General features: G+C 39.3%; 1 protein-coding gene across 1 annotated transcript in view; it reads left to right on the top strand.

Moving 5' to 3' along the window:
* LOC137334621 (zinc finger C3H1 domain-containing protein) overlaps positions 1-22,115 on the top strand; it is an 82,565-nt gene extending 60,450 nt beyond the window's left edge. The window contains exons 23-35 of the mRNA XM_067999439.1: positions 2,103-2,294; positions 5,853-6,093; positions 6,188-6,293; positions 6,511-6,709; positions 7,847-7,941; positions 10,127-10,237; positions 10,499-10,603; positions 10,740-10,905; positions 19,369-19,469; positions 19,637-19,738; positions 20,307-20,349; positions 20,825-20,887; positions 21,115-22,115. Of these exons, the coding sequence (XP_067855540.1) occupies positions 2,103-2,294; positions 5,853-6,093; positions 6,188-6,293; positions 6,511-6,709; positions 7,847-7,941; positions 10,127-10,237; positions 10,499-10,603; positions 10,740-10,905; positions 19,369-19,469; positions 19,637-19,738; positions 20,307-20,349; positions 20,825-20,887; positions 21,115-21,246 (1,656 nt within the window). The 3' untranslated portion in view covers positions 21,247-22,115. The remainder of the gene's footprint in view (positions 1-2,102; positions 2,295-5,852; positions 6,094-6,187; positions 6,294-6,510; positions 6,710-7,846; positions 7,942-10,126; positions 10,238-10,498; positions 10,604-10,739; positions 10,906-19,368; positions 19,470-19,636; positions 19,739-20,306; positions 20,350-20,824; positions 20,888-21,114) is intronic.
* Positions 22,116-22,325: the final 210 nt, after the last annotated feature.

Below are 22,325 nucleotides of genomic sequence, written 5' to 3'. Positions count from 1 at the left end.
CAGTGTCAGAACAGTGGGAGGTATTCAAGGGGGAGATAGTGAGGGTTCAGAGCAAATATGTTCCCTCAAAGAAAACGGGTGGCAATGCCAAATCTAGAGCCCCCTGGATGTCAAGGAGCACACAGGGTAAGATAAGACAAAAAAGGGAAGCTTATGTCAGACACAGAGCTCAATACTGCAGAAAGCCTAGAGGAGTATAGAAAATGCAGGGGTGAAATTAAAAAGATTAGGAAAGCAGAGAAGGCATGAAAAAATACTAACAAGTAAAATCAAGGAAAACTCAAAGATGTTTTATAAATACATAAAGGGCAAGAAGATAACTAAGGAAAGAGTAGGGCCTATTAGAGTCCAAAAAGGCGCAACCTATGTGTGGAGGCGGAAAATGTGGGTGTGGTTCTTAATGAATACTTAGAGTCTGTCTTCACGAGAGGAGGACGATGCAGACACTGTAGTTGAGGAGTGGTGTGAAATGTTGGATGGGATAAACATAATGAAGGAGGAAATATTAAGGGATTAGCATTTTTGAAAGTAGATAAATCACCAGGCCCAGATGAAATGTATCTCAGGCTATTAAGAGAAGCAAGGGAGGAAATAATGGAGGCTCTGACCATCATTATCCAATCTTCTCTGGCTACAGGCTTGGTGCCGGAGCATTGGAGGACTGCAAATGTTGTACCGTTGTTTAAAATGGGAGAAAAAGATAGACCAATTACAGGCCAGTCAGCCTTGCCTTGGTGGTGGGCAATTCTGAGGGATGGAATAAATTGTCAATTGGAAAGGCAGGGATTAATCAAGGATAGTCAGCATGGATTTGTTAAGGGAAGGTCAGTGTCTCACTAACGTGATTGCATTTTTTGAGGAGGTAACAAGGAGGGTTGATGAGGATAGTGTGTTTGATGTAGTTTACATGGATTTTAGCAAGGCTTTTGACAAGGTCCCACATGGCAGGCTGGTCAGAAAAGTAAAAACCCATGGGATTCAAGGGAAAGAGGTAAGTTGGATCCATAATTGGCTCAGTGGCAGGAAGCAAAGGTCAGGTGTTTTTGTGACTGGAAGGCTGTTTCCAGTGGGGTTCTGCAGGGCTCAGTACTAGGTCCCTTGCTTTTTGTGGTATATATTAATGATTTAGACCTAAATGTAAGGGGCATGATTAAGAAGCTTGCAGATGATACAAAAATTGGCCATGTGGTTGATAGTGAGGAGGAAAGCTGTGGACTGCAGGAAGATATCAGTGGACTGGTCAGGTGGGCAGAAAAGTGTCAAATGGAATTCAATCTGGAGAAGTGTGAGGCAATGCATTTGGGGAGGGCAAACAAGGCAAAGGGAATACACAATAAATGGGAGGATACTGAGCGTTGTAGTGGAACAGAAAGTCCTTGGAGTGCATGTCCACAGATCCCTGAAGGATACTTTTATTAGCCGAGCATTGAATATAAGAGCAGGAAGATTATGCTAGAACTGTATTAAACTGTGTACAGTTCTGGTCTCCACGTTACAGGAGTGATGTGATTGCACTAGAGAGGGTACAGAGGAGATTTGTGAGGGTGTTGCCAGGGCTGGAGAATTTTAGCTACAAGGAAAGATTGGATAGGCTGGGGTTGTTTTCATTGGAACAGAGGAGGCTGTGGATTTAATTGAGGTGTATAAAATTGAGGGGCCTGGATAGAATGGATAGGGAGGACCTATTTCCCTTAGCAGAGGGGTCAGTGTGCAGGGGGCATAGATTTAAAGTAATTGGACAAGGATTAGAGGGGAGCTGACGAGAATTTTTTTTGCCCACAGGGAGGTGGGGGTCTGGAATTCACTGAAAGGGTGGTAGAGGCAGAAACCTTCAACTCATTTAAGAAAAGTACTTGGATGTGCACTTGAAGTGCCGTAACCTACAGGGCTATGGACCAAGTGGAAAGAGAGATTAAGCTGGATAGCTCTTTTTCTGCTAGCACAGACACAATGGGCTGACTTGGCCTCCTTCTGTGCCGTAACTTTCTATGATTCTATGAATTGTAATTCAGTGGCTGTCAAGCACTTTTGGAATGGCCGAGGAAAGGTCTTTTTTCAGATAATTGAAAGAGCCCTAATCTTTTATATTTTTTTGATTGCAGTATTTAATGCTGGAGAACTCCTTTGACGGAAAAGACTATGTATGTGGCAGAATTGTGCAGTTCCTAATGGAAGCAGTAGAGGGATCCGAAAAATCGGAAATTCTATCTTTTCAGCTGCTTCAATCCCTGCTTTTTTGGGTACAATTAAGTCTCTTTACTGGAAGGCAGCAGAATGCCCTGGCCATCTTTCAGGTTTGTATTTTGGAATTCATTATAATGTTGAAACTAAATGTTCTGGTACATTTTTAAGATTGAGGCACCTGTTGACCTGTAATGAGGTTGGTCTATTATAGGAACATAGGTGGGTTGGTTTTTATTCAATAAACTGATCTGAAGATATTTAAGTTTTAAGGCACTAACCAAGATAAACATTTTCATTCTAAAGCTTTTCTTCCTTGGAAATTGGCTCCTCACGAGAATAGTTTTAGTAATATAATTTCTCTGGGACTTTACACTGCAATAATGTCTATAAATATATATTTAACCTAATTTGTATAGGATAGGAAGCTTGTTCCTCAATATATTAATTGTTATGCTGGTGGATTCCAAATTTTGAACTTTGCCGTGCAAGTTTGAAGTTTAATAGGGATTCTGATTACGTTTACTCTGTCCTATTCCTTACCCTTCCCACCACCACTATCATTAGAGAATCCTCAATCCCTAGATACTATCCAGCAGGGTTGTCCCAAATATGGCTATAGGCCAAATACAGCCCACAAGCATGGGCAATTCAGTTCTATTTCGTTATTTCTTGCTTGTTCATTTGTCCTCTGAATTTAATGGGCCTTCAAGTTTGGAAAAGATGTTCTTGGGAGTGTTGCCTCATTGGTGATAAAATCCTAAATTAGAAAACCAAGATCTGTTTTCATTAGCAATTTGAGATATTAGGACAGGACTGGACTGGGCTCTGCTGGCCGTCATGATCTATTGGTGTGCTGACTGTAGCTATCCAGCCTTGCATATGAAGAAGTCACTTTGGCGTGGTACAGCATGGTTTCCAGGGCCTGTCAAACCATGCTGCAACAGGAATTGGGTCTTTCAAGACAGGAGGATGGAAGGCAAGGTGATAATTGGATGGGGGAGGAAAAACTGCCAAGTCCACACTTCCACGTAACTAATATCACTATATGGATTAACTAAGAAACGTAGTGTAGGCCTGGAAGCCCCGGCACTCCCATCAGAATGGAAATCATGGTGTGATATATTTCTGGTTTGCCTTAGTTGTTCTCTGGTTTGGCAGTTCTGGTTACCCTGGTAAGCAGTTTGAATATCTTATGTTCAGGAGTGTGTCCATACTGCCCAGATTCTAATCATACACTTCTCGGTTGTGCTAGAGTAACAATAGGGGACTCCCTTATGATCTGAACTGGATATTGTGTGCATCCCTAGTCTTTCGACAAGTGGACTGAAGACACTTCAGTGTGATGAGGCCTGATATGAATTGTTACGCTACTTTATTTTAGAGACAACAAATGAACTTACAGAGCAACAGTTATTAGCTGGCAAACTTAACATTTCCTGGTCGGTCTTCTGATTCCGATCAACTCTGGGCTTGGCATAAGCTAATTTCCCTGTATTAGGTCAGGCTCCTTTCTCAGACCTACTTGGACTGATTTTCTGATCTTCATGTGCCCCTTTGTCCTTTTTTCTCCAAGTTCACAAGAAGTAGGAGGGCTACCACCCTGACTACTTTCTCATTCAGGGATTCACCCCTGTAGTCCTGTCAATAAAACTGGCTACCTGGAATTTAGCTCCTACTGTTCTCAAAGTGAATCGGGCAATCCTGACTGAGAGTCTGGGATGAGTCAGTTGACTCTTACTGTCTCAGAAGTGTTCTGTCAGCAGTGATGTTCCCCCAAACTGGTCTGACTAGCTTTAATACACATCTGCCTGGCTCATCAACAAATAAGCTCCTCTTTGTCTCAGCAGCTGCAGCAGATGGCTGTAGAGAAAATTTAAACCTGTGTGAACCTACTTTAATTTAAAACACACCACTTAGTCGTGACTCATTTCCCAATCTTTTATGTGTAAAATTGGTCAAAACTGTCGCCCTGTCCCAGATGAATGTTAAAGAAGTCATGGCATGATTTGATGAAGAATTGGGAGTTCTCCCAATGTTCGTTTCTCAACCAAGGCCATGAAAAATGGATTAATTGGTCATTTTAGTGGGACATTGCTGGATGCAAAATGGCTGCTGTATAAACCTACATAAATGATCATACTTCAGAGCATTGGATGTGAAGCATTTTGGCGTGTTTCATAAAGTACTATATAACTGCAAGTTCTTTTAGATATTCTCAGGAACCTCTACAGCTGCTTAACAAGGAGTTACGCAGCTGTAGAGTGCCTGAGAATTTCTGACATATCTTTAAAGCTATGTGGATTACTGGTCTTTGTCAGCATGATGTTTGTGGCCCTATAATTGGCCCCGGTGTCCCTAGCCAAGAAAGTTGAAGATGTGGCCACTGGATTTTTTCTGAATTGCTATTCAGCTGCTTGAATTGTCCACAGATGTGTGCTGACTGGGTCAGAATCAGGAAGTATATGGAATTACGTAGACATCACAACATGGAAAAACGGGCCTTTTGGCCTGATGGTCCATTTTAGTGTTTATTCTCCACACAAGCAGTAGTCCTAATCCTGCTCTGTTCCCATATTGCTTTATTTCCTTTTTTGCCAACCACCTATCTAATTTATTCTTAAATGTTGATACGGCCTCTGCTTTAATCACTAACTCTGGTAGTGCATTCCACAGCCTCACAACTGTCTGTGGTTTTAAAAAAAAAAAGTTTTTCCCGCTCTCTGTCCTAAAGTTCTTCATTAATCTTATAGATGTATCCCCATATTCTATACCCATCAATCACTGGAAGCAGTCTGCTTCTATTTACTCTGATCTTACATCCTGTCATAATTTAAACACCTCTTTCAAATCATCCTGTAATCTCTGTTCTAACAAACACAGCACTATGTTTTTCAGTCTTCGTGTTTGTATTTCCTCATTCAAGCAGCATCCTAGTGAATCTGTGCTGTTCCTTCTCTATTGCCTCAACACACTTAATGTAAAGCCCAAAACTGCGCACAGTACTCCAACTGTGGTCTTAAGGTTTTATATAGATTCACCATTAAATCTTTACTCAAATCCCTCTGCTCTTCCACGTCACTCTGCTTTTCCCCATTCAAAGTATAATTTTTTTTAACCAAAATCTGCCACCTCACAATCCATTGGCTACTTTTTGCCTGTTAAATCATCTTATCAGTATTCCCTTACTACATCCTTTGGTACCCAAAATTATTTATAATGCCTCCTATTTTAGTATTGTCTGCAAATTTGGGCACAACTCCCGCTAGGCCTATATCTAAATCTGTTCAAACTTATTCCCTGTTGATGCCCAACTATGACCATTCTCTTCCTAAACTAATATTTTGAAGACTCTCTCCTTCAGATTTTGTATGAAATAAATTCAAGATACAACAAGTTGACTAGTTTTGTAAGTCTCCAACACTAATTTTATTAATAGTCAAAATTAGAATAGTTGATCTGAATAAAGATGTTCTTACTTGGCACTTTTACATTTTCATGGCAATAATGAGACTTCTCGGGTTGCAGTTTTTCAGGGCTTATTGAGAGTTACGCTGACATAAGGAAGTTTGCTCCCCATACTGGTAGTTTTTCTTCAGAGTTTGTGATATCTAATGCAAGTTGAATGTGTAAATTGGAAAGTTTTATTCATATTTTTGATTGTTTTACAGAATGCCTTGAAAACTTCAGATGGTAACAAAAGTGTGGCAGAATATTTAAATGAAAATGACTGCTGCCTGGCTTGGTTAGCCTATATTCACCTCATTGAGTTCAACGGTCTCCCATGCCAATTCTTTGATCCAGCTGTAGCCGTTCCATCCAAGCTTGTGATGAAGGAGCCATTTCTCATCCCTTGGCAAACGTCCAAAGATATAAAGACACATCCTGACACATTACTTGCATTGTTTGAAGGTGAAATAGATCAATTTTGTATTTTTCATTTGTAAGTGTTAATTTGTCAGTCAAAATTGCAATTAATTCATGATTCTTTAAAATCTGTGTTCAGATGCTGTCCAAGCATGTTCTGAGAACTGCTCTTCAGTGGAGGAGAGGATTACAGTCTGTCTCCCAGTTTATAGAAATATGATTTCAGCACTGAAGCTAATGGGAAGGTACCATTACTTAAAGTTTCTTAAGCAACATTGAAGTATAAATGGAGCATTGTTTCAGTACCTAAATTGGTGGTATTAATGTTTAACTTTGGTAAGTTTGGAGTTTTCCTACTTGTTTGGAGAATCTTGAATCACAATCGGTTGTTTGGAGTTCACTAACTTAGATTTTAATGCATTTTATAGGTTTCATTAAGATGACTGGAATTGTATTTTTCAGGTGGGAATCTGCTGAAAAACTTTGCAAAACACTGCTCCAGTCCTGCCCAGCTGCTTACCAACTCACTGAAGCTCTAGCTGATCTTTATTTAGAGAGAAAACAGAGTGATGACGCTGTGAATGTGTGGCTTTGTGCGATTAGGAGGAGCCCTCATAATGCTCAATTATTCTATTATGCATTCAAGTTCTTTAGTTCAGTGGTGTGTATTTATATTTTTTGATTTTTCCCTTCCTCAAACTGTTATTGAATACATTCCAAGATTGACAGATTCCTTTAGTTGCAGCAGATCTTTACAAAGAATATTTTATTTGACATTGGGAATTGAAAAGTTTCTTTTTGTATGTGTTTTGCTGATCACCTTGGAAAAAAAAACGCAAATTCTTTTCTCCCTTCCCCACTTATACACCTCTTATTCAATGATTTGCTAAACAAATTAAGTAGTTGGACAGCAATTTGAAACCATTCAGGAGAAAAATTGCATTGTGCAATCCTGGTTAGTTATCTCCAAGTAAACAGCTAAGAAAGCTAGTTTGCCATAAAATTTTTTTGTACTGTCAATTTCGAACAATGTGGGAAACCTAAATTTTAATTTTGAAATGGAGGTTAAAAGATTTTAGGGTATGGTAGCCTACTGGTTATGTTACTGGTTTAGCCACCTGGAGGTCGTGAGTTCAAAACCCACCATAGCAAGTTATGAGATTGAATTCGACAAATCTAGTAATTTGTGGGCAAGCTCCAGAAAAGGACCATGAAAGCTGCAAGATTGCCATAAAGATCCAATTGCTTCACTGATGTCCTTGAGGGAAGGGAACCTGCCACCTCTAGCTGCTCTGGCTTACATGTGACTCCAGTCCCACGCTGGTTGACTTTAATGTCCTCAGGGTGATAAATACTGCTTTGCCAGTATTGCCTACATCCCAAGAATTAAAAATAAATGCTTGAAATACAGTCAGCATCTGTAAGGAGAAATGACAGGTTAACATTGAGTGTATAACTGAAGGATTTGTATCAAACACATTAACTTGCCTTTTCTCTGAATGCTGACTGGCCTATGTATATATTCAGTATTTTCTCTGTTCATTTCACTTTTCCAACTTTTTCTATGGTATGAGAGGAACCAGTTTCAGTAGGTCGGGTAGACTTTTCTCATCTTACGTGGTTCGAAAAATGTTTCTTCCTGTTTGGTGAAGTTTGAAATATATAATCAAGGACCAATTGTACCTCGCTGTATTTTGTATTGAGTTGTAAATAGTTGTGCAGTTCTAAATGAATTAAAAATGAAATGCTAACTTGTGCATAAAAGGCTCATTGTCATTTCGATGTTCATTCATTGCAGAAAAGCTTAGACATCGTTCCTGTTCTGTTTCAAGAATTTATCAACTCCTTCTTTGAGGGGGAAGCCCCTGAACGCCACCCTACAAATACTTTACGGTAAGTTTTGAATTTTAAAATTAGGAAAATAAATTAAATAAAACCCCAGTGCATAGTTCAAGCCTATGTGTTTTAAGAATGAGCTTTGTATTTTACCAATTTGGTAAAATCTTAGTCTTAATGAAATTAAACCATGTATTTAGGGAATTTAGCTTGCATGTATGCCAGATTTGACAGTAACTGTGGAGTTCTTCTCTCCTACACGTGACCTCTGCTATCTCTACGCTAGCAAAAGTAATTTTTTCCTTTCACACCATGGGTCATTCCCAGTTTGAGAAGCAGAGCTATTAACAGTTGGATATGACCTTTTCAGTGACCACAGCCAGGCAGTAATTTGCTCAAGGAAACTGATGTTGATACCACCACCCATGTTAAAGTAGATTATTTGTTAAAGATGTCATTTGGTAACTTTTCCATTATAGATAGTGAATGTAGGATATAGTGGGTCCCATTATAATGTGTTACTGCATTCATACGTTTACTTAATCATTCATGCTTTTATACAAATTTCATAATAGCTGAATTGGGAGAGCCACAGGGAACACTGCCTTTGAGTTTTTCATGGAATATGATCTTTGCCATATGCCTCAGTTTGGAAGCATACATGGTTCTTTTTCCTCTTGGTGACATTTCATTCTTGGCAGTACATAAGGAGAAGTTCTTAATTGCCATGCTGATAATCTTCATGCTTAATTCTTATAAAATTTAGATTTCTACTCCACAAAGTCCCTGCTGTCAGATGGCAATTGAGGAAAGCATTTTTGTTGTGTTTGCTCTATTAAGTTGCTGAGAACCTGTTATCATTGCTTCAGTTCTGCAAAAGTGAACTAAAATCTTTCAATAACTGAAGTGGGGAAGTTTATATAGGCATTACAACAGCTGGTTCAGTTATTCAGAATTGTTCAGATCCCATCAGATGTGAAAAAGGTAATTGTTGGCTGCTGAATGGTTGATTTTTGGATCTTTTGGAATTCAGCATTGATCCATTTGAATCTTGTACAGATTAAGTTATCTCTACCAGATAATTTGAGCTTGACATTCGACTTGAGGATACCAACCTACCTGTGCAGATTTTAGCCATAGATGTCCTATTGACCCTAGGTTAAATCAATTTAATGGTGTCAATATATTGTCTACAGATCCTTGGGGGAGGTGATGTCCCAGTTATCCTCACTCATCTTTTGTATTTAGTCAGTCAAGATTTGTCACATAACTCATTGAAGGATCTTTGCACTTTGAATGTAGTTTGAGCTCCATTCTTTCCTGCCCCTCAGCTATGTGACCCTAGTGCATCTTAGAATTCTGTTTTTGTATCTAACTTCCTTGTAGGCTTTGTAAGACATAGATTTTCAAACTGGAGGTCCTAGATGTTGTCACATTTCTGTCTGTAATGAGTTTTGTGTATTTGTTGACTTATGTGCACATTATTTCTGTTCGTTTTCCTTTGTGTAGCTGGCACTGTCAGAAGCTAGAACAGAGTGTCACCAGGAAATCGGTCAATATTGCAGGTCTATGTTAGTGTCAATATATGTAGGGAGTCCACTGGTAATTTTTCATCCACGCAGTATATATCGTAACATTTAAAAAATGCTTACAGAATAAATTCTGTAAAATTTGTAATATTTTCAACTTTTTGAAAAATAGGCACTGTATTTTTGTGCTGCACAAAGTTATAAATAAGAGTTTAAATGTATGGTTAGAAAATCAGCTACGGACATCTAAAGTTAAACTTTTCAAACAGTCCAAGAAATGCGTACAGAAAGTCGAGTTGCTTTGACACTTCGGGGAAGTAGATGTTGAGTGATAAGGTAGCTGCAACAATTCAGATATGCAGTATTAGATGCCTTTGAAAAGATGCCTGTTCAGAAGTGAAAATAATTATTTTTCCAAATATTTGTCTGTCTTGGCACAGAATCTGGAGAACTTGTGATTCGATTCCTTTTTCTTAGATTTGAACCTATAGTGAATTTTATTGCTGAAGAGATTCAGCCACTGATCATTTTTAAAACTCAAAACTAGGTAAAAAATTGTTAGCAAGAAGACTTTCTGGGATGAGACGACAATCTGGAAGTTATTTTGATAAGTTTTTCACTTCGCTATCTCTTGTACTCTAGTTGCACTTGTGTAGTTGGAAGAGATGATTTTAAAATGTGCGGTGTCTGAAGGCTTTTTGTTCTTTCATCAGTCACCTTCTGAATTATCCCATGCCTTATGACTTCAGAGTGCCTTCTCGAAAGGAAATGTTAAATGGGGAACTGCTGAACACACAGATCCCCTACCTATGGCTAATCTTCTGGTAAGAAATCCTGCTGATGGGCTTATTCTCGAGCAGAATACTAAACCTTAATAAATCTGTATCTGCCAAATAGTATTGTCTGTCTTGAACAAGCCTCAAACTATTAAAGCTAATAAATGTATATGCTTACTTGGAACTTTAATGAGTGAAAATAAGTGACTTCATTATCTAATAGATGAACAATCCTATCTATCAGCAGCTAATACCAACCTTAAATATTTTCCTCAATTCTTCTCATATTTTACCTTATAAATATAACAGCTTGTGGCAGTCCATTAATGCAAGCACACGAGAAACTGTGGACACATTTGAAGCAGCTCTGGGTACAGTTATGCAGAATGATGTAGTGCAGCAAATCTGGATGGAGTAAGTAGAACAGACAACAAAAAAAAATTCTGCTTCCTAATCAGATTAATATAAACTAACTTGTCTCTGGAACTAATGTCTTCATTAACAACCCTTTTGTTCAGCATAATAATAAAGATGGGTGTTTTCTCTGCAGTTATCTTGTTTTTACCAGTAGCCAGCTTGTTGGAACCAAGAACAAGATTGGAGACTTTAAACTGTTTACGGACCTGGTACATAGATGCCTAGTCACTGTCCCTACTAGAATGCCTATACCATTCAGCTCTGCCAATTATTGGACCAACTACGAGTTTCATAATCAGGTAATAGATTCTGACTTTGTTTCTAGTTTCCAAAAACTATAGTTGCATAGGAAAGCAGTGTGTAGGCCTGGCAGTGGTGACAAAAGCTCTATTTTATTAAGATTTATTTTTACTTTCTCCTGATGGCCCAGCTGGTTAAGGCTGCATTAAGTAGATGAGCTGTATTGACTGGGATAGTTGCTGTCTCTGCTGGAAGTTTACGTATGTGGTTGGGATAGGATCGTGCTCAGCTGTGATGTTCCCAGAGTTGGTATGAATCACTGTCTAGGCTCATACATGAGAAATGGCCACTTGGATAAGTGATGACTGCTGCCTATGGAACCATACCTCAGAAAAGTATCTGCAGGAGGGAAGAAACTTGGTGGAAAGAAGGAGAGGGTTATTTATTAATATATTAATGCACTAGTGTTAGCCATGGCTCTGGTAATACACTCACCTGAGTCAAAAAGTTGTGGGTTCAAGTCCCATGCCTGAGACTTGACCATGTAATCCAGGCTGATATTTCAGTACTGCTGGAAAAAGAGGCCCTGCCTGCCCCCTCAGGTGGACATAAAAGATCCCATGGCACTATTTGAACATGAGCAGGGACGTTCTCCCTGGTGTCCTGGCCATATTTAATCTTCAACCAACATTACAAAAAAGATTATCTGGTCGTTATCTCATTGCTGTTAGTGGAACTTTGCTGTGCACAAATAGGCTGCCTCATATCCTACATTATAACAGTAACTTCTTCAAAAGTACATTGGCTGTAAAGTGCTTTGGGAAGTCCTGAGATTGTGATAGGTGCTATATAAACGAGAGATTTTTCTTTTAGTGTTGGCCTAGATTTTATGCTCAAGTCCTTCTGACTCAGACAAGAGTGCTACCAACTGAGCCAAGTGGAAACTAAAATATTGCACTAGTCATAAGCCTTTCTGTACTTTTCTGGTAGTCATATCACATGTTTGCTCAAAAACTGTCTCGCCACCAGCATGTTTAATGGTATTTTCAAGAAATGGCAAATATTCCAGAGACTTGAGCGTATCTGGCACACAACTGGCTTAGTCACCAGTCACCAGAACTGGCTGGACTGTGTCGACCACTATCGGGCATCACTCTCCTGTGCCAAAACCATGCAGTACTCCGGGATCATCCCGGAGAGCAACAGTAACCCCTAGTTTCTTCTCTCCACTACCTAACATCGCCTTAAACTCCTCTACTCTGCCCCCTCCTTCAGCAAGTGCAAGGAGTTCATGGGCTTCTTTGTACAGTTGATACCATCCATCCAGCTGCCCCTACTGCTTCCCCCTTTCCCACCCAGCCAAACCTCCTCCCCCTCTTCCCCAGCCATAGTCCTGAACATACATTTTTCGTTGGGATTCACTTTGACATTAAACCAAGGTTCAGGTGGATGTAAAAGATTCCATGGTTCTATTTGAAGAGCAGTGAAGTTCTCTTGATGTCCTGGCCAATATTTATCCCTCAACCAACATCATCAAACAGATTAACTGTTCATGGGACCTTCGTCACGTGCAATTTAGCTGTTGCATTTGTCGACATCAGTGATTCACTTTAGTAGGAAGAACGGAAAAACAGAATTTTTTTAAATGGTGAGAAACTATTAAATGTTGGTGCCCAGAGAGACTTGGGTGTCCTGGTACAAGAAGCACAAAAAGTTAGCATGCAGGCAATTAGGAAAGCAAATGACATGTTTGCCTTTATTGCAAGGGAGTTGGAGTACAAGAGCAAGGAAGTCTTAGTACAATTGTGCAGGGCTTTGATGAGACCTCACCTGGAGAACTGCAATTACAGTATCTAAGGAAGGATATACTTGCCTTAGAGGCAGTGCAACGAAGGTTCACTAGATTAATTCCTGGGATGAGAGGGTTGTCCTATGAGGAGCGGTTGAGAAGAATGGGCCTATACTCTCAAGTTTAGAAAAGTGAGAGGTGATCTCATTGAAACATATAAGATTCTGAGGGGGCTTGACAGGGTAGATGCTGAGAGGTTTTCTCCTGGCTGCAGAGTCGAGAACTAGAGGGTATAGTCGCAGGATAAGGGGTTGGCCATTTAAGACTGAGATGAGATGGAAATTTTCGGTTAGGGTTGTGACTCTTTGGAATTCTCTACCCCAGAGGGCTGTGGATGCTCAGTCGTTGAGTATATTCAAGGCTAAGATAGATTTTTGGACTCCAGCGGAATCAAGGGATGTGGGGAATGGGCAGGAAAGTGGAGTTGAAGTTGAAGATCAGCCATGATCTGATTGAATGGCAGAGCAGGCGCGAGGGGCCCCAATGGCCTACTTCTGCTCCTACTTCTTATGTTCTTATCTCCCCTCATGTCCTCTCCAAGCTACTTCTTCATGAGACCCACCTCCTGCTTTCTTGTCCCTATTCCCACTAAACTACTGACCACCCAACTTCCTTTCCTGGCTCTCATGTTTGCTGATATTGTAAATAGCGTCCTCTCTTCTGGTACTGTTTCCCTGCCACCCCCCCCCCCCCCCCCGGCCTCTATTTCAAAACCGCTGTCATCATCCCCGCGTCAAAAAAATTCACCTGGGAACCCCTGTCTTTGTAAACTACCATCCGATCTCCCTTTCCTCTCAAGTCTTTCAACGTGTTGCCGCCTCCCAAATCTGTGCCTATCTTCCCTGCATCTCCGTTTGAATCTCTGCAATCAGATTTCTGAAACTGCCTTAACCAAAATCACAAACTACCTCCTCTGTGATTGTGACTGTGGTGTATTATACCTCCTCAACCTCTCTTCGTGCAGCCTTTGACATGGTCAACCCCACCACGGTGAGATTGTAGATTCTACAAGTCTGGTAGGGTTGGGCAACATAATTTAATATTTTCAAATATGCACTGAGCAAAGAAAGAAACTTGCATTTATATAGTGCTGTCCACATTCTCAAAACATCCCAAAACGCTTCACGGCCAATGAATTACTTTTGAAATATAGACAAATGCAACAGCTAAATTGCACGTGATGAAGATCCCATGAACAGTTAATCTGTTTGATGATGTTGGTTGAGGAATAAATGTTGGCCAGGACATCGAGAACTCCACTGCTCTTCAAATAGTGCCATGGAATCTTTTACATCCACCTGAACCTTGGTTTAATGTCTCATTCAAAAGTTGGCAACTTCGACGATGTCAGTCTACATTATCTGCTCAAGTCCTGCAGTGGGGTTTGAATCCATGACCTGATTCCAAAACGAGTGGTACCACTGAGCCAGGCTGACATTATGCAGGCTCTGTTCTTCCTTATAAGCTATTCATCTGTAACATCTCCTGGTACTGACGTAAGGTCATCGACCTGAAATGTTAACCCTACTTTCCTCTCCACAGATCCTGCCTTGACCTGACGACTCCAGCATTTTCAGTTTTCATTGTGCAGAAAAGTGTTTTGCTTGGCCTCTGCCCACTTAACACCTAGTTTTCTCACTTCACTTAATCAAGTGTTAGCTAGCTGAACTAATGGCTTTTTTATTTTCAAGTGCTGGAATTTACACCAGTGTCTCCTGATATAACGAACAGAGCCAAAGCATTAAAAGTGCCGTTCAAATTGAATTTACCCATTTAAATTTGCAACATTGTATTTTGTAGTATGATTAAAGTGTCAGCACTGCTTCCTAACAGACAATTGGAGTAACTAGCTGATGTTACATTCAAAAATGTGTGTTCAATTAACCATTACATTAAACAAACTAGGAGATATATTGTGTTAAATGGGGAAAAAACCTAATGCCTGGGCTGTGTTCACCTCACAAGGAGATGCCTTTTGCAAATAATTACACTTTTTAAGCATTTAGAATAGTATGATTGTGCAGGGGCTCAGAAGCTAGACTCAGAATTCTGCAAAGCCAGCCGATTTAAGGAGCTTGAACAATTGATGAAGGTAAAATCATATAAGATTGAAATGCATGAAAAATAGCAAGCTGTATTCAGTGTAAATTAGAAGGTTGGTGTCATCTTACAGTATTCAGACTTGGCACACCAGATATTTGTTCTAATACAATTACAGTGGTAGGGGGTGGGAAGGGAGAGAAAGTATTGGTGGGAAGCGAAATGCTGAGAAAAATTCTGCAGTAGATTCTCCATGGACAAGGAATTGTGGAGCTCTGGGGCCCTGCTCGTAGCTATCCAGCAATCCCTGTTAAAAGTGCATGTGAACATTCGACAAGGACAGCATTGAATTTGGCTGTTTTGCCCCTGGTAGAGTAGTCTGCCAATACTCGCTGTCTAAGGCTAACATGAGAAATGGTTTGGGTGAGGCTTCGGAAAGAGAAGGGGTGGGGAATGCAGTGCCATTGGTAACTGGAAGGTCTCACTGAATCAGTGTGTTCAGAAGAGAAAGAACGTCCACTTTTTTTTAATGTGTGTATATATATATATATATATATATATATATATCTCCCCTTATTCCATCTCTCAAACATCCCAAAAGAGCTTCGCATGGAATGAATTACATTGTGCAATAATGTTTATGGGTTTATCTTGCAGTAAATTTTGCACATGACAAGTCCCACAAAGAAGAGAGTTAATCTGTTCTTGGTGATTTTGGTTAAGGAAGAATATTGGTTAGGAGACCAGGAAAGTTCCCTGCACTTTCTTGTCTAGCACTGAAATTTGAGAACTCCTTGCACTTTCAGCACCATCAGATTTTTAATGTCCACGAGACAGGGCTTCAACTTAATATCTCATCCAAAGGGCAGTACCTCTGACAATGCAGCACTCTCAGTACGCACTGTATTTCTTCCTTTTCCAGTCAATTTTTTCACTTTCTCACCCTCTACTGAAATAAAGGCAAAAACATAGATCCTGGAAGATTTAAGTGTCAGGTTCAGGGTCCACATCTTCACAACCTACACCTGTTCTCTTTTCTCAATGTTTGCTTGGGAGCAGGTGTTACATCACTAATGTCAAGCCCTTTGATAAGACGCTGATACCTCTGCTCACAGAAATCACTAGCAAGCATTTATTGGCAGTACTCGGCCTGGCTGGATAGGGCCAAACTTAGGCTTAAATGTGAGTCTTGCTAGAAACTGAAAGTGCAGTACTCTTCCATTTTTTGCTAACTTCTAGTAATTTGCAGTAACAAATTCTGTTGGCGAAGAATTTGGTGAAATTGCTTGTAGCAGTTTTCAATCCAGCTGAAACGTTGAGTCCTTCCTCGGCTAAGTAGGCTGAACTTCTTGCCGAAATTAAGGGACCCATGCGCATGTAGCTATCAAACTACGGTTAACCTCTTGCTAAATTATGTTCCCTACATTAGAACAATATTTAGAACCGTGGCTGATTGCAGGCACCTGAAATTTCAAGACTGATGCAGTGCACAGTGTAATCTTCAAGCAGTACTTATAGTATCATAGAATCTTACAGCACAGGAGGCCATCGTCCCAATGAGCCTGTGCCAGCTCTTTGAAAGACCATACTCTATCCCCGTAGCCCTGCAATTTTCTCCCTTCAAGTATTTAATTTCCTTTTGAAAGTTACTATAGCATCTGCTTCCATCACCCTTTCAGGCAGTGCATTCCAGATCAGCATAACTCGCTGCGTAGAAACAATTCTCATGTCACCTGGCTCTTTTGCCAAAGAAATTAGTATTAGTCAAAAAAAAATAGTACTAGAGAAATTAATGGGACTGAAAGTCGATAAATCCCAAGGACCTGATGATCTACAGCCCAGGTTTTGAAAGAGGATGGCTATAGAGATAGTGGATGCATTGGTTGTCATCTTCCAAAATTCTATAGATTCTGGAATGGTTCCTGCAGATTGGAGGGTAGCAAATGTAACCCCCCTGTTTAAGAAAGGAGGGAGAGAGAAAACCGGGAACTACAGACCGACATCAGTAGTAGGGAAAATGCTAGAATCTATTATAAAGGATGTGATAATAGGGCACTTAGAAAATAATAATAGGATTTGGCAGAGTCAACATGGATGTATGAAAGGGAAATCATGTTTGACGAACCTATTGGAATTCTTTGAGGGTGTAACTAGTAGTATAGATAAGGGGGAACCAGTGGATGTGGCGTATTTTGTTTTTCAGAAAGTTTTCGATAAGGTCCCACACAGGAAGTTGGTGAACAAAGTTAGAGCACATGGAATTCGGGGTAATATACTGGCATGGATTGAGAATTGGTTAACAGACAGAAAACGGAGAGTAGGAATAAACGGGTCTTTTTCAGGTTGGCAGACTGTGACTAGTGGGGAACCGCAGGGATCAGTGCTTGGGCCCCAGCTGTTTACAATCTGTATCAATGATTTGGATGAGGGGACCAAATGTAATATTTCCAAGTTTGCTTTTGACACAAAACTGTGGGAATGTGAGGAGAATGCAAAGAGGCTTCAAGGGGATATAGACAGGCTAAGTGAGTGGGCAAGAACATGGCAGGTGGAATATAATGTGGAAAAATATGAAGTTATCTACTTTGGTGGGAAAATTTTTTTAAATGGTGAGAGGTTGGGAAATGTTGATGTTCAAAGGGACCTGGGTGTCCTTGTACATGAGTCACTGAAAGCTAACAGGCAGGTACAGCAAGCAATTAGGAAGGCAAATGGTATGTTGTCCTTATGAGAGGATTTTAGTACAGGAGGAAAGATATCTTACTGCAATTATATCGGGCCTTGGTAAGATCGCACCTGGAGTATTATGTACAATTTTGGTCTCCTTACCCAAGAAAGGATATACTTGCCATAGAGGGAGTGCAACGAAGGTTCACCAAACTGATTCCTGGGATGGCAGGATTGTCGTATGAGGAGAGATTGAGTAGACTAGGCCTGTATTCTCTAGACTTTAGAAAAATAAGAGGTGATCTCATTGAAACATACAAAATTCTTACAGGGCTCGACAGGGTAAATGCAGGAAGGATGTTTCCCCTGGCTGGGAAGTCTGGAACCAGGGGTCACAGTCTCAGAATAAGGGGTAGGCCATTTAGGACTGAGATGAGGAGAAATTTCTTCACTCAGGGTGGTGAATCTTTGGCATTCTCTACCCCAGAGGGCTGTGGAGGCTCAGTCATTGAGTACATTCAAAACAGCGATCGATAGATTTCTAGATATTAAAGGCATCAAGGGATTTGGGGATAGTGCAGGAAAATGGCGTTGAGGTCGAAGATCAGCCATGATCTTGTTGAATGGTGGAGCAAGCTCGAGGGGCTGGATGGCCTACTCCTGCTCCTATTTCTTATGTTAATCTGTGTCCTCTGGTTACCGCCCCCCCCCCCCTCCCCACCTCTACCAATGGAAACAGTTTCACCTTATTTACTCTATGAAAACCCTTCATGGTTTTGATACACTTGCTAACTTAACCGCTAATAGATGTGGTTAGCAGCCATGTGCTCAACTTCATCATGGATCCTAGGCAGATAGATCCTCTGCCTTTCCTGAGATGTACTATTTTTGAGAGAATACCAACGATACATAAGTTAGAATGTTTTTGGGTGCAATAAAAGTTTCCTTCCCAACTTGCATTTCCCCTCTCTTGGCCTTCGCTAAGTTACCTTGTATTTTAGTTTTTCAAATGTGTATTTAGAATTATCTTCTGCTCTCAGGTTCTATTTTAATAGTTTCTTTCAACAGTAAACATACTTGTTTAAATTTTAAGTGTGCCACTATTCTGTACTATAGCCTTAATTTAAGAGGCAGAGTATGTCTTGTATGTCAGGAAATAAACCTGATGCTTTCACTGGTTGAAAGAACTGAAGCTGATGCATGGTGAAGACAGTCTTGTAGGATACAATGTCATAGTGGCTTCATGAATGGACAGGTGTTTTTATTCCCTCGTTACAGTACTTGCCTCGACTGTGACATGTAGAACCTAGTTTAATTTGAAGAACAATTAATGTATAATTGTGTTATCTTCCCTTCTGTTGCTTATATCTTTAAGATGAAATTCTCTGCATCTACTAATAATTTTAGCATTCCTTGTTTTCAAAAGGATTGAACTCTTGTTTATCTTCAAAGGTTTACAATTTTCATTTTCCTGTTCTGATATCATTCATCACGTACACATTGCATATGTATGAAAGAACACATCAAGAGTACTTCCAGTAAATTCTGACTAGAACAATTATATCTCTGCCATGATTCTTGACTAAATTACTATAATCTGTTGCGTATAACATGCAGAATTTTATTTTAAAAATTGTGCCTTAAAATAAAACCTGAAGATTATCTAACAAAGCACCCTTTACATATCATTTATTGAATACTGGGTACTTAACACTCGCTTTGTTCTCTATAATGAGCTTAGAACAAAAATGGCAGGAGCTTTTTCCATGTTGTGAAATTTAATGTGAAGGTTAGTTTTGCATAGTTTTCATTTGACACATTGACACGTAGTTACCAGGATAGATTTAACATTATTCTAACACTTATTTGACTGTGTAGTTAAAGGTTTTAGATACCTTTATGTGCTGATTTCTTTGAAAGAATATAATTGACATAAAGATTAAATGTATTTATAACTATTTTGTAGGTGGTTTCATTTTATCTGAGCTGCATCCCTCAATCCCAGCATTGCAAAGCCTTGGAGAGATTCCCTTCCATTATGCCAACTAATGTTGGACTGGCACTAAGGTAAATGTGCAAAAAAATTGGATTCCTCCATTTTTGATAATAGATGAAAATGTCTCTGTGCTCCTTGTGATGAAAGATGATTGTATTCTTTCATGTATAGTTTGGTAAGAATTGCTAAATGATTTAATATGGAAGTGTTTGTTTTAACCTGCTATCTTTTAATGCAGGATACTGGAGCAGGAGTGGAAGGAGGGTAATATCCAGCACCTCAAGTTACAATTGAAGATGTTTACACATTCTCTGCCAATCTGTTTGCCGATTTGGAAAATGTAATAATGTATTTTTGTTCTTGCTATTATCGCTAATTCATAAAATTTGTTTAACAGCTGCTAAAAATCTATTTTGAATAGTACTAGCTTTTTTCTGGATTTGAATTGGGATAGTTTAAAAAGTTTATAATGGTAAGAAACTTGGGGTTTTGGCCGTATTCACAGTAAGCAGTGATGACTAAGAATTAAAATAAAGCAGAATGCCGTAAGATTTTACTCTATTATCAAATCAATCAAAAAGTTTGAAGTTTGGCTTTGGTTCAACCAAATTTCACTTGGAACATTTTTTAAAGTCAACTTTTGCTCTTGAGGTGAGGTTTATCAGCTGGACAATGGAACAATTATCCGTTTTCAGTACCCAGTGTTGGTGAATATTCCCTGGCCAAAGTGTAACGCTCCCTCCAATGTTGCTACAACAATATACCTTAAACTAAACATTAGAAGAATATGCTCCTGTTCCTTGAATGTGAATATTAATATATTTTAATGCTTTCCATACTTTTATTAACATGGCAATCATAAGCCTTAAAATATTACTAAATCTGTTCTTTGTTTCTTTTTGCACTAGAGCCATATCTGTAGAAGGCATGTTAAAGGACCACCAAAATGAGGTAAGTGCATGTGCTTCACATTCTTAGAGCTGTTGTGGAGGAATATATTCTAATATGCTGAATGCTTGAGGAAATTCATTAAAAAAAATATTATTAATAGTTAGTTGTGCTGAATTTAAATATCAAACTGTAGTAATTATGCTTTTGTTTAACAGACTACATTCCAGCCAGTCCATCTGCCTACCTTGTGTTCTGTGCTCAAAAAATAATTAGATACTTTGATTTTCAAATCTGAGCAGCAAGAATTTGATCAAATTTACTCATTACTGCTTTTTTGACCCTGGATACAGTACTGTGTACTTTTTTTTCTTGTTTTATATGTTAGTGTTGCACCCTGTTCTACTGAAAATGTATTGTCTGCATAAATCTCCTCTAAATCAATAATTGCAGCTTTTCTGGCAGTTCTGTACTCTTGTTTCCCGTGAATTTGTGGTCCTCACATAAGTGCTCCCACTCGCTATTTACTATTTTTCAGGTTCGGCATCTTTACCAACGAGCTCTTCAGAAGTTACCCCTTTGTGCAACGCTATGGAAAGATGTAAAGTTTCCCACTTATGTTTTCTTTTTTCATTTAATTTTCTATATTTTAGATTTTGTGCAGCAATGATTTAGGTGCTCGAGAAGCAGTATTTTGAGCTCTATTGTTCTAGTTTGCAAGAGAGATTATACAGATTTTTTTTTTAAAAAAAGCAACCATTTCCAGTGACAAGGTAATATTTAATTGGTGGCTAGGTCTTACTTAAGTGCTTCCCCTATCTCTTTCAGCAACTCTTGTTTGAAGCTTCAGAAGGAGGTAAAACTGATAATCTCAGAAAACTAGTTACCAGGTGCCAGGAGATTGGCGTCAGCTTAGATGAGCTCTTAAATTTAAGCCCTTCCCAGAACAGAGGGCAGTGATTACAGAGCGTAAAAATCTTTCCTCATCCCCCTACGTTAAAAGAGGTGGCTCTTCAAGACTTGGCTGCTCTGTAGCTGATGTCTGCAAATGCAGACGATAATCAGTGGAGATGCACATGCCCACCGGCTTTCTTCACTACGTGGTCAAAAATCTTGGGAGTTTACGAACCAGTGACCCAAATCAAGATCAATGAACTCCTACTTGGCCTCTCTCTCTGGGCCCTGTCAGATTCTCGTAACATCACGTCCGTAAGTATGGTACCTCAGAATGATGAATCCTTTTTCTTTATGTTGTGTTGTCTTTACTCTTGACGCAAACTGATGCATGTAAAATTGGCTAAATTTAGTGCAGTTTTATGCACGTGAATAGGGCAGTTTCAATTTTTGTTTTCCTTTTTTTCCCTCCCTCTTTAAACTTCTGTTGAGATTTTTTATTGCAGGTTCAAAAGCAGCAGGTTTCAAAGAAAAAGTGTTATTGCCATGGTACAGAGTCCAAAGTGATTGCTTGCCAGGTGAAGATTCCAGGAGGGGTTGCATAATGCCCTTTCTTGTATGTTCAGTGTGGTGGACTTGCTGCTGCAGGGACTCTTTGTTTTATGTATTAACATACTTGAAGACAAATCTACTGCAGTGGAAAAGTTGGAACACTAAAATTTATGCATGCCAGTGCATCAGTTCTTGAGGCTGGTCAAAATTTATGTGCAATCTTGTTTTGTGAAAATTTATTTATTTTATGGTTTAAACAAAACTTGAAGAGTGACAAGTATTTGACAAATAAACTTTTGTACTAAATAATTACTTTGTAAGTATTCTTATACAAACAATGTGTTTATATTTGAGTATTTTCAATACATGCTTTATCAAATAAAGTGAGTGTGGTCTTTTTTTTTAAAAAACCAAATATTAGGAAGTCCCTCTACATTGCATAGTAGATTAAATAGGCTATTTGTGGCAGTCATGCAAAGATTGTTGTAGAAAATATGCATTGATGCACAGCTTATCTGCATAGAAAATGCCATTGATCAGTTATATTGCAACTTGATAATTTTAGATCAGAAAACCTTTCACGTCCTTGAGAC

The sequence above is a fragment of the Heptranchias perlo genome, chromosome 18, assembly GCF_035084215.1.
Source record: "Heptranchias perlo isolate sHepPer1 chromosome 18, sHepPer1.hap1, whole genome shotgun sequence".
NCBI classification, from domain to species: Eukaryota; Metazoa; Chordata; class Chondrichthyes; order Hexanchiformes; family Hexanchidae; genus Heptranchias; species Heptranchias perlo.
This window is presented reverse-complemented; position numbering and strand designations above follow the sequence as displayed.